The sequence below is a fragment of the Rhodnius prolixus genome, unplaced genomic scaffold, assembly GCF_049639745.1.
Source record: "Rhodnius prolixus isolate KJV_2025 unplaced genomic scaffold, Rpr scaffold_27, whole genome shotgun sequence".
Lineage (NCBI taxonomy): Eukaryota > Metazoa > Arthropoda > Insecta > Hemiptera > Reduviidae > Rhodnius > Rhodnius prolixus.
Window position 1 is genome coordinate 445,723 of NW_027411607.1, and position 11,990 is coordinate 457,712.

Genomic DNA, 11,990 nt, shown 5'->3' on the forward strand with positions numbered 1-11,990 from the left:
TGCCCAGTTAGGCACATTGCGACAGTTACTTGCAGAATGCGTGGAAGAGGCTCTCCTCAAGTACAACTTGGTCTTGGAGGCGACATTTGAAAACATCAAAGGTGAAACATGTGATCGCGCCTTCAAGACTAAGAATAAAGTAATTTATGAAGACTCCTCCATCGAAGAATGCTTAAAGGAAAGTTTTAAGAAATTAGTGACTGAGATGGAGGAGTCCACATTAAAGGGGAGCGGGTGGTTTTTGAAAGGGTTTGATGGGGTCCTTCTAAGGGTGAACCGTTTCCAACCCATGGGAGGTAACATCTACATCCCTTTACCTCCCCACATTGCGAATCGAAAAGCGGTTATAAATGTGCAAAACAATGATGATCAGTGTTTCAAGTATGCCATTCTCTCCCGTCTCGTAACTATTCATCCAGAACGTGAAAGTAAATATAAAAATTTAGAACACAGGTACAATTTTGACTGCATTTCCTTCCCCACTCCTCTCCATGAGGTGAAAAAATTTGAGAAATTTAATAACATAAGCATCAATGTTTTCGCCCTTGGAGAGAAAGGATACGTGTACCCTTTAAAGGTGGTGAAGCAGGAGAAGGAAGACCATTGCGACCTCCTTCTCCTAATGATGGAAAATGGACGGAGCCACTATACCTATATTAAAGATTTTAATAAATTAGTGGCCCGTCAGATTACTGAGCACGAACAAAGGGTACACGTTTGTAAGCGATGCTTCACGCACTTTAACATCGACAGCGTGAACATCGTTGAGCGGGTGAAGGAGCATATGGAGTACTGTGGAGAGAACAGAGCGACTCGAATTGTCCTGCCCACATGCAATGACGATGGGTCTCCTCCAACTATATCTTTTACTAAAGTGCAAAATCAGATGAGGATTCCCATCGTCATCTACGCAGATTTTGAATCGGTTTTAAAAAAAATTCCCAGCGATGGCAATTCGAGTCGCACCTACACGACTCCCTATCAGAGTCACCTTCCAATGAGCTTCTGTGTTTATATTAAAGTTGCAGAAGACATACGCCACTGTCTTCCTGCCGATTTCCCTGCAGAACCCTACATTTATACAGGTGAAGATTCTGCAGAGAAATTCATGGCATACATAAAGGCAGTGGCCGAGAAGGTGGCTCTGGTATACTCCATAAAGAGGCCAATGCTACCCCTGACACCATCTCAGCTGGAAGACTTCCAACAGTCCCAAACCTGCTACCTTTGTCACAAATCCTTCTCTAGATCCAATCCTAAGGTGGCGGATTACGATCACATCAGTGGTATGTATCGTGGTCCTGCTCACAATTCCTGTAATATCCTAAACCGCACTCCTCGTTTCCTTCCCGTCTTCCTCCACAATCTGAACGGATATGACGCCCACTTTATTGTACGCCAGTTGGGGTATGACACAAGTCGCATTGACGTCATCCCCAACAGCGAAGAGAAATATATCTCTTTTAGCAAACAAATGGGCGCTCTAACCGTCAGATTTGTGGACTCCTTCCGCTTCTTGTCTTCCAGCTTAGATAGGTTGTCCAAGAATTTGCCCAAGAACAAATTTATAGATATGGGTAAATTCTTCCCCGCAGACAAGATGGATCTGGTCATAAGAAAAGGAGTGTATCCCTACGATTACACAGACTCGTTCGAGAAACTTAGGGAGACGGTTCTACCCCCTAAGGAGGCATTCTATAGCACCCTTAATGAATGCCATATCTCGGACGAAGACTATCAGCATGCTCAGTCAGTTTGGGAGGCCTTCGATATTAGAACCCTAGGGGGGTACAGCGAGCTCTACCTTAAGAAAGACGTAATGCTCTTATGTGACATCTTTGAAAATTTCAGAGATGTTTGCATAAGAGCATATTCGCTGGACCCTGCCTGGTATTTCACGGCCCCAGGACTGGCTTGGGATGCCATGCTGAAGTGTACAGGGATACAATTAGAACTCCTTACAGATTATGACCAGCTCCTAATGATTGAGCGGGGCATAAGGGGCGGCATTTGCCAATGCAGTCATCGCTATAGCAAAGCCGATAATAAATACTTCAACCCAGATCGCGACCCCCTTAAGGAATCGAAATACATTGCCTACCTAGATGCAAATAATTTGTACGGGTGGGCAATGTCAAATCCGCTTCCTTCTGGAGGTTTCGAGTGGGTAGAATATCCGGATACTCTAGACTGGGGCAATATGCTAGAAGATGGCCCCTTCGGGTATATTGTTGAAGCCGACATAGAGTATCCGAGCAAATTGCACGAACTGCACAACGATTTCCCCCTTCTCCCGGAGAATAGGGTGCCTCCGGGACAAGTTACCAAGAAACTGTTGGCTCCATTGTCCAACAGGGAGAAATACGTCAATTTGCAGCAAGCCATGGGCCTAGGTCTCCGGTCAGTACGCGTACATAGGGCGCTGCGATTCAGGCAGTCCCATTGGCTTCGTTCCTACATCGACCTCAACACTCACATGAGACAACAGGCGACGAACGACTTTGACAAAGACTTTTACAAACTTATGAACAACGCCGTTTTTGGAAAATTTATGGAAGACGTACGCAAACGGACGAAAATAGAACTGGTGACTGACCAAAGACGACTGAGAAAACTTATAGCAAAACCCACTTTTAAGGACCGGACAGTATATAGAGAAACTTTAGTGGCAGTGCATCTGGACTTTGAGCAGATCACGATGAACAAACCGATTTATGTTGGAATGTCCATACTTGATCTGTCCAAAGTCCGGATGTACGAGTTCCACTACAAAACTATGCTCAAAAGGTACGATACAGACAAACTTAAGTTAATGTATACAGATACAGATAGTCTTATTTATGAAGTTAAGACGGAAGACTTTTACAGTGACTTAACAACAATAATAAACGAACTGGACACTTCAGACTACCCTAACGGACATATACATTACAGCACAAAAAATAAAAAAGTGTTGGGGAAGTTCAAGGACGAGGCCAGCGGAGAGCCTGTAACTGAATTCGTGGGCCTCCGCGCCAAAATGTACGCTTTACGTATCCGGGGACAAGAGTTAAAACGGGCGAAAGGGATAAAAAAAGGCAGCTGTGGAAAAGAAAATAACTTTTAATATAATGTTCATTAGCAGCCTTAACAATATATTCTCTAGAGTAATTTTCTAAAGATTTCAAATCATCATGTAGCTAGTACTAAATCCAAATCGGCTAGTGTAATGGTGGGAAATGTTGTAACAAACTTATTATAATTATCACTCACTGAAATCACTTTCCATTGATCTGCCATTTTTTAATTAATAATAGAAGAATCTGCAGGAAGTGCTCAATGGAGTCAAAGCAAGTTGACTGACTGTGTCGTATTTGCAATAGTATTATTATATAGTCTTTTAAAACCGGTCCCTCTCTAAGTAGAGAATGTGTGGACTACACCGCTTCTACATATGATGAGTATTATATAAGTAGTTGATGTCTGCAGCAAGAGAAACTAACCGAGAGAGAGAGAGAGAGAGAGTTTGAGCATGTTCACGCATGCTAGCTGAGATTTTTCAGGTTATTCACCCATTTAAATATTTTATTTTTTTCATTCAAATCAACTATTATTTAGTTTTAACTAATATGGATGGGCGAGAGAGAGAGAGAGAGAGATGTACCTTAATAGCGTGGAGAGAAGAGAAAGATGCACCTTAAGAGGGTGGAAAGAAAAGAAAGATGCACCTTAAGAGTGTGGAGAGAAAAGAAAGATGCACCTTAAGAGTGTGGAGAGAAGGATAGAGTAGGAATAAACTGCACCCGCCACCCCTACTTCATCCAAGTCCGCCATCTTTACTGAGCCAAAAGCCTCCTTTTTACTCTACTGGTCGGAAACCATTCTGTTCCTCGCCTAATATTGAGTTGTATTCAATCCAGGTATTCAATCTGTTTCGCAATATTGAGGTAAACAACTTTGGAAGACTGTTCAATAATGCTATCCCCCTATAATTTCGAGGATCAGAGGCGTCGCCCTTCTTGTACAACAATTTCAAATCAATTTGAGCTCAAGTTTCTTCAAAATTTTATTTATCATTCGTTTGTTCCGGTGATTTCCCAAATTACATTATTTATGAGGCATTTGTATACGAGATATTCGCGTGTCAACTTAATATGAGTAAAATTGATATAATATTTTTTTTTTTTCTAAATTTATTTTTTTTTTTTTGGTAATGCCTTTGTCATCGTTTGTGCCGGTTATTCACCGATTTTCATCGTTTGTCCTGCATTATTAAGCGAGATATTCGCATGTCAATTTGTTATAGCTACTTTTTGTTATTAGTTTTTCCAAATTTCATTTTACTATTCGTTTGGGCTTAGTTTGTGCCAGCGATTCACCAACTTTCATCGTTAATGCCACTAAATTACTGATGTTATTAAAGAAAAACTGTTACTAACATACTGACACAAGCATCTCTACTCGTACGTCAACTAAAGTAGCTAACCAACAGCATACAACAGCGGCTGATGGGTTTGTATTTAGCCATAAATTCTTATCTATTACTGCAAATAATAGTATTTTTCGTTTACGTACCACTTTACAAATAAGTTCTTTATAAAATACCAAAAGATTTTTTCGTTTGTGCCGCGAAACCGGGCGAGATATTAGCGTGTAAGTTCATATGAAATAAACTGACATAACTTTTTATTGTTTGAACTTTTTTCAAAATTCACTGTTGCCAATCTCTTTGGCGTCTATTGTGCCAGTGATTTGTCAAATTTCATCGTTTGTGCCGCATTCTTAAACGAGATATTCGCGTGTTAACTTGATATGACAAAAAATTGATAAAACATTTTGTTTTTTGAGTTTCTTATTTTGTTTTTATTGCCAATTTCATTGGCCTCGTTTGTGCCGGTGATTCAACGATTTTCATCGTTTGTTCTGTATTGTTAAGCGAGATATTCTTATGTCAATTTGGTATAGTCACTTTTTGTTTTTCGTTTTTCCAAATTACATTTTACTATTCGATTTACCATTCGTTTGGGCTTCGTTCGTGTCGGCGATTCACCATACTTCATCGTATGTGCTGCAATATTAAGAATGATATTCGAATGTCAACTTGGTCTGACCACTTTTTATTTTTTAAATTTTTTGAACATTTCTGTATACCATTCGTTTGTGTCGGCCACTCAAGAAATTTAAAGGTTCGTGCCGCATTACTATGCGAGATATTCGCTTGTCAACTTATTTTGAGTAAAATTGATATGCCTCTTTGTTTTTGGAGCTTTATCAAAGTTTTTTTTTGCCAATCTTTTTAGCCTCGTTTCTGCCATTGATTCGCCAAATATCATCGTTTGTGCCTCATTCATAAGGGAGATATTCACATGTCAATTATGTTTTTTTTTATTTATCATTCGTTTGTTCCGGTGATTAGCCAAATTACATCGTTTATGCCGCATTAATATGCGAGATATTCGCGTGTCAACTTAATATGAGTAAAATTGATATTTTTTTTTTAGATTTTTCAATTTTTTTTTTTGCAGTCTTTGTCATCGTTTGTGCCGGTTATTCACCGATTTTCATCGTTTTTCTGCATTATTAAGCGACTTATTCTTAAGTCAATTTGGTATAGCCACTTTTTGTTTTTAGTTTTTCCAAATTTCATTTTACTATTCGTTTAGGGTTAGTTTGTGCCAGCGATTCACCAACTTTCATCGTTAATGCCTCTAAATTACAAATGTTATTAAAGAAAAACTGTTACTAACATACTGACACCAGCAACTCTACGTCAACTAAAGTAACTAAACAACAGCATACAGGAGCGGCTGATGGGTTTGTATTTAGCCATAAATTCTTATCTATTACAGCAAATAATAGTATTTTTCGTTTACCTACCACTTTACAAATAAGTACTTTATAAAATACCAAAAGTTTATTTCGTTTTTGTAGCGAAACCGGGCGAGATATTAGCGTGTAAGTTCTTATGAAATAAACTGAAATAACTTTTTATTGTTTGAACTTTTTTCAAAATTCACTGTTGCCAATCTCTTTGGCGTCTTTCGTGCCAGTAATTCGCCAAATATGATGGTTTGTGCCGCATTATTATGAAAGATATTCGCGTGTTAACTAATTAAAACTGTCCGGTAGGACAGTTGTATAGGGTTGATCGTCAAAAACTGCACGAAAAAGCGTAACGCTGAAAAACACCCAACTTTGGATTTTTTTTTCTCTTTTTCTATAAAAGATAAAATTCCCAAATTTTCTTTAAAATATAGTGTAAATCCTCCTTTATAACTGTAATTTTTTCTTAATAACATAGATTTATTAGTTTTCGAGAAAAACAATGTGAAAATTGCGCAAAAACAACATTTTCAAAAATTGTTGTTCTTGTTGTGGCTGTTGTTGTTGTTCTTGTTACCTTTTTTGTAAACTGCGTAGCGCCTAAACGCGCGAACCGATTTTCATGAATGAGGTGTCATTCAATTCAGAATTTTATGTAGATGTGCCTTTTGGGGATCTCGACGCTGTACATCGAATGAGAGAGGAGTAAGCCCTCTTTATGTAAGCCCCTTCCAAAATTATTATTACTAATTACTCTTTAAATCTTGGCCTGATTTTGATAAAATTTGGTAGGATGTTAGGGTTAAGGCTCCCCTTTGTAACAATAAAGCGACGGTCTGCTCTTACACTTGTTAAGGGGAAGTATAGCAATCGTTTCTAATTATCAACGCGTGAACCGATTTTCATAAATGAAGTGTCATATTATTCAAAATTTTATGTAGATTTGCATTTTGGAGGTCTCGACGCTGTGCATATTTGGGAGGGGAGTTCACCCAATGTATGTAAGGCCCCCTCTAATATTATTATTACTGATAACTCTGTAAATCTTAGCTCGAATTGATAAAATTTGGGAGGATGAAAGGATTAGGGCTCCCCTGCATAACAGTAAAGCGATGGTCTGCTCTTACATTATTATATTATATATGCGTTGTAGTTTTATTTTTTATATGTGACTAAACTAACTGACGGACTAAGTCCGCCAAGCCGGTCCCAAGCCCAGGTGAGAAAGGATGAGGGGTCCGTCGGAGTTACTTATGTTTCAGGATCTAAAGGCTAACTATACGCAGAGCCAGGAGAGGGAGGATATATTCATAAATGTTTATGCTGTGTAAATATGTTATTGTTTGCAACCCTCTATAAAACTATAAATAAATCTATCCAAAAGGTACAAAAATCTCCTTAACAAAAACTTACAGTTTAAAATGTTAAGTATAAGGGTTGATTAAACGCCAAAATGCACATAAATCAGCAAGTATCCAACATTTCATTCATACTTCATTAATATTTAAGTAATTTTACTGCTTAAACTTTTATAATATTTTTTAGAATTTATTAGATGTCGCAGACCCTTATGCTGGCCACTTCAATCATAATATTTTTTTATTATAATTATGATAAAATGAGTGATGAATTATTCTGAGTAGTCACATATACATGCATGTTAAAGTAGAAAAAAACAAAGTTAGAGTCGGCCACTTTTTAAATTTCAATCACGGAGGATTTAATACAATATTTCAGTCTTGAATTCGTCTTACCTGTAATTAACAGTTTGATTATTATAAATAACTAGATATTACAGTCAATCTACAGTGCTACTTGAACATATTGTAAAGTTTTTCTTGTCCTTTTACTAAGAAAGAACTTTACTTACACAACTAATGCCTGCCACTAGTTATTAAATAATATGTGGGTTTGATAAATAATAAAACTCGCTTAAGTTGTAAGTAATAACCTGATTTATTAACACATTACCTTTACTCACATTAACATTTACTAGCAACTAACGCTATTCATTACAGTTACCATTTACAACAGTCACAACAGTTTTCTGTTACTTACTCACTACGTAACGCCACAAAACTGTTCCCCGACTGACCACTGGTCCGCACTGCACCGAATTGCACTAGTCTCTGCTACACAAACAAAGCTCTACTCACTAACTGACTAACCGCCTGACTAGCTACCACTGAAGCACTCCACAACACTGACTCTCTCAAACTGTCACTTCCAAAATGTCTCTCCAAACCAACGTCTCTCCAAGACTCACTCAAAACTAACTGATTAAAATTGATTAACAACTCGTTAAGAACTCTAAAAACTCCTTAAAACTGACTTCTCCAGCTGTGTCTGCCTCCTTTTAACTGCGTGCCTCCCTCCAACTGGGATTGCCCTCCTCCAACTCTCTGAGCATAAGTTTCCACGCCCTCCTGACGTTCATTGGTTGGAGAAAACATACTGCCACCACCTCAGCTGGGGCCGCCCTCCTCCTACTTTCTCTCTCGCTCCTACCTGTCAATCACTGGCTGGGAAAACAAATATGCCACCACCCCAACTGAGGCCGTTCTCTTAGCTGGCTTTTACACAGGTCACTAACTCCTTGAACAATCTAGCCCTTTCCTTTCTAGTTCAGATAGAGACCGGCCCTTTTGTCTACACAGTAGTGGCCAGATACCGACTTTGGTCGCTTAACCCCTAGAACAATCTAGGCCTTTCTTCTCTGCCACAGGTAGATACCGCCCTTTTGTTAATGCAGTGGCGGCCTGTTACTGACATTGATCGCTCAACCCCTAGAACAATCTTGGCCTTTCTTCTATGCCCAGGTCAACTTCGTTACACTGCCCCCTCTTAGAACTGTTCGTCCCGAAAAGCAAAGATTGTTCTAGGGGTTGAGTGATCAATGTCAGTAACAGGCCGCCACTGCATTAACAAAAGGGCGGTTTCTACCTGTGGCAGAGAAGAAAGGCCTAGATTGTTCTAGGGGTTAAGCGACCAAAGTCGGTATCAGGCCACCACTGTGTAGACAAAAGGGCGGTATCTAATTGTGGCAGAGAAGAAAGGCCTAGATTGTTCTAGGGGTTAAGCGACCAAAGTCGGTATCTGGCCACCACTGTGTAGACAAAAGGGCCGGTCTCTATCTGAACTAGAAAGGAAAGGGCTAGATTGTTCAAGGAGTTAGTGACCTGTGTAAAAGCCAGCTAAAAGAAAGGCCTCAGTTGGGGTGGTGGCATATGTGTTTTCCCAGCCAGTGATTGACAGGTACGAGCGTGACAGAGAGTAGGAGGAGGGCGGCCCCAGCTGAGGTGGTGGCAGTATGTTTTCTCCAGCCAATGAACGTCAGGAGGGCGTGGAAACTTATGCTCAGAGAGTTGGAGGAGGGCAGTCCCAGTTGGAGGGAGGCACGCAGTTTAAAAGAGGCAGACACTGGAGAAGTTAGTTCGAGTGAATTGCCGGAAAGTTGTGGAGAACTGACGAGTGTTATATGCCCGTGAGTGCCAGGAAGCAGAACATGGATGAATTAATAGCACTGATAAAGGAGCTGGAGAAGTCAGTTTTAAGGAGTTATTAGAGTTCTTAACAAGTTATTAGAGTTGTTAATCAGTTTTAATCAGTTAGTTATGAGTGAGTCTTGGAGAGCCGTTGGTTTGGAGAGACACTTTGGAAGTGACAGTTTGAGAGAGTCAGTGTTGCGGAGTGCTTCAGTGGTAGCTAGTCCGGCGGTTAGTCAGTTAGTGAGTAGAGCTTTGTTTGTGTAGCAGAGACTAGTGTAATTCGGTGCAGTGCGGACCAGTGGTCAGTCGGGGAACAGTTTTGTGGCGTTACGTAGTGAGTAAGTAACAGAAAACTGTTGTGACTGTTGTAAATGGTAACTGTAATGAATAGCGTTAGTTGCTAGTAAATGTTAATGTGAGTAAAGGTAATGTGTTAATAAATCAGGTTATTACTTACAACTTTAGCGAGTTTTATTATTTATCAAACCCACATATTATTATTAACTAGTGGCTGGCATTAGTTGTGTAAGTAAAGTTCTTTCTTAGTAAAAGGACAAGAAAAACTTTACATTGGTGTCAGAATTGGGATACAGTAAAACCGCTAAACGAGTAAGTGTTGATTCGATTAGTTCGAGTGAATTGCCGGAAAGTTGTGGAGAACTGACGAGTGCCAGGAAGCAGAGCATTGATGAATTAATAGCACTGATAAAGGAAATGAAACAGGGTCAAGATGAGATGAACAAGCGCCTAGATGAAACAAACAAGGGCCAGGATAAGATGGTAGAAGGTCTGAAAAACATGAGAAAAGGCCAAATTGAGATGATAGAAGATTTGAAAAACTGGCGGTTCGAGATTAGAACAGGCAAAGATGAAATAAATGGAGAAATAAAAAGGGAAAACGAGATACCAGAAGAAAGGAAGGCCGAAACACACAACAAACAAGAAGAAGACGAAGGCAGCAAGGACGACGCAGGAATCAGGTCGGACACTGGAGGTAAATGTGACCAGATTAAAGGAGGACGTAGCCTTGTAGAAGTTCAAGAAGCTGCGTGGGCCAAAGAAAGAATAGAAAACTACAGCGGACAGGAAGAGCGAGACCGAGGTAAGAGAACCATTGTTCAACCAGGAGTGGAATGGGGCCCTGAAGCGACCAGGGAGGAACAACTCCAGGATGAGGACATTGGGTCATTGCTCGAATTTAAGGATGAAGCGGACAGGAATGAAGAGGAGAATCGAGTAATCCTGCCAGGATCGAGAAGGGAAGAGCAGCTATCGGAAATTCACGGAGGTATCACCGGGAGTCACTTTGGAGTGAAGAGGGCATGGGCCAAGCGGAGGCAGCGGTTCTCTTGGGTAGGCTACCAAGAAGATGGTGCAGACTGGGCTAGTCGGTGCACCGAGTTGGCAGCAAGGAAGGGACCCAGCCGCGAAACCCATGGTGCCCTGAGACAATACAAGGCAGGAGCTCCGCGCAAGAGGATAGCCAGCGATATGGCAGGACCTTCTCCTGAGTGCAGAAGAAGAATGCGCTGTAATCTGGTTGCAGTGGACTACTTCAGTAAGTGGACAGAGGCCCACGTCGTAGCAGATCAGGATGCGTCAACGGCAGCTGCAGCATCGGCGGCCTACCAGATCGTCGGCATCAGGAGAACACGGACGACGCCATTGGAGCGAATCAACAGGACCCTAGAAGGCCATCAGAGGTCTTTGGGGAATAAACATCAGGAGAATTGGGATGTACATACACCCCCTATAATGATGGCGTACCGTTCAACAGTTCCAGAGACCACAGAGCGAATGCTTGCAAGCATTGTGTTTGGCAGGGAGCGTCGACTACCAAGTGACATTTTATTTGACAGCCTAAAGACGGACGAATCGGACGGGGATACCTGTACTGCGGAACTTCGCCGTAAGTTGAGAGCTGTACGTGGAAAGGTACGCGACAGGAAAAGACTGGACAGTGACCGGACGAGGACGTTTTATGACTGGCAGGTCATCGGAAGAACGTTCCGGAGAGGCCAGAAAGTTTGGGCGTTTAAACGTGTCCGCAAAAAGGGAAAACCTCCTAAGATCCTTTAGGATCTTACACCACTGTCTCACTGCTCAACAACCTGGTGTTCGAGAATCAACGCACGCCCAGATCCAAGATGAAGGTGTTGGTACACTTGGACCGATTGCTGCCCTACATCACGAAGGAGACTTCTTTTCGGGACGAACAGTTCTAAGAAGGGGCAGTGTAACGAAGTTGACCTGGGCATAGAAGAAAGGCCAAGATTGTTCTAGGGGTTGAGCGATCAAAGTCAGTAACAGGCCGCCACTGCATTAACAAAAGGGCGGTATCTACCTGTGGCAGAGAAGAAAGGCCTAGATTGTTCTAGGGGTTAAGCGACCAAAGTCGGTATCTGGCCACTACTGTGTAGACAAAAGGGCCGGTCTCTATCTGAACTAGAAAGGAAAGGGCTAGATTGTTCAAGGAGTTAGTGACCTGTGTAAAAGCCAGCTAAGAGAACGGCCTCAGTTGGGGTGGTGGCATATGTGTTTTCGCAGCCAGTGATTGACAGGTAGGAGCGAGAGAGAAAGTAGGAGGAGGGCGGCCCCAGCTGAGGTGGTGGCAGTATGTTTTCTCCAACCAATGAACGTCAGGAGGGCGTGGAAACTTATGCTCAGAGAGTTGGAGGAGGGCAATCCCAGTTGGAGGGA

General features: G+C 41.3%; 1 protein-coding gene across 1 annotated transcript; it reads left to right on the forward strand.

The window, feature by feature from the left end:
• Positions 1 to 784: 784 nt before the first annotated feature.
• On the forward strand, positions 785 to 3,106 carry LOC141455136 (uncharacterized). The gene has a single exon (XM_074129993.1). It carries the CDS (start codon positions 785 to 787, stop codon positions 3,104 to 3,106), a length of 2,322 nt encoding a protein of 773 aa, XP_073986094.1.
• The last annotated feature ends 8,884 nt before the right edge of the window (positions 3,107 to 11,990 follow it).

What these genes read in the sequence shown, in the direction of transcription:
- LOC141455136 (XM_074129993.1), top strand. Translation starts at nt 785, where the DNA reads ATGGAGTACTGTGGAGAGAACAGAGCGACTCGAATTGTCCTGCCCACA.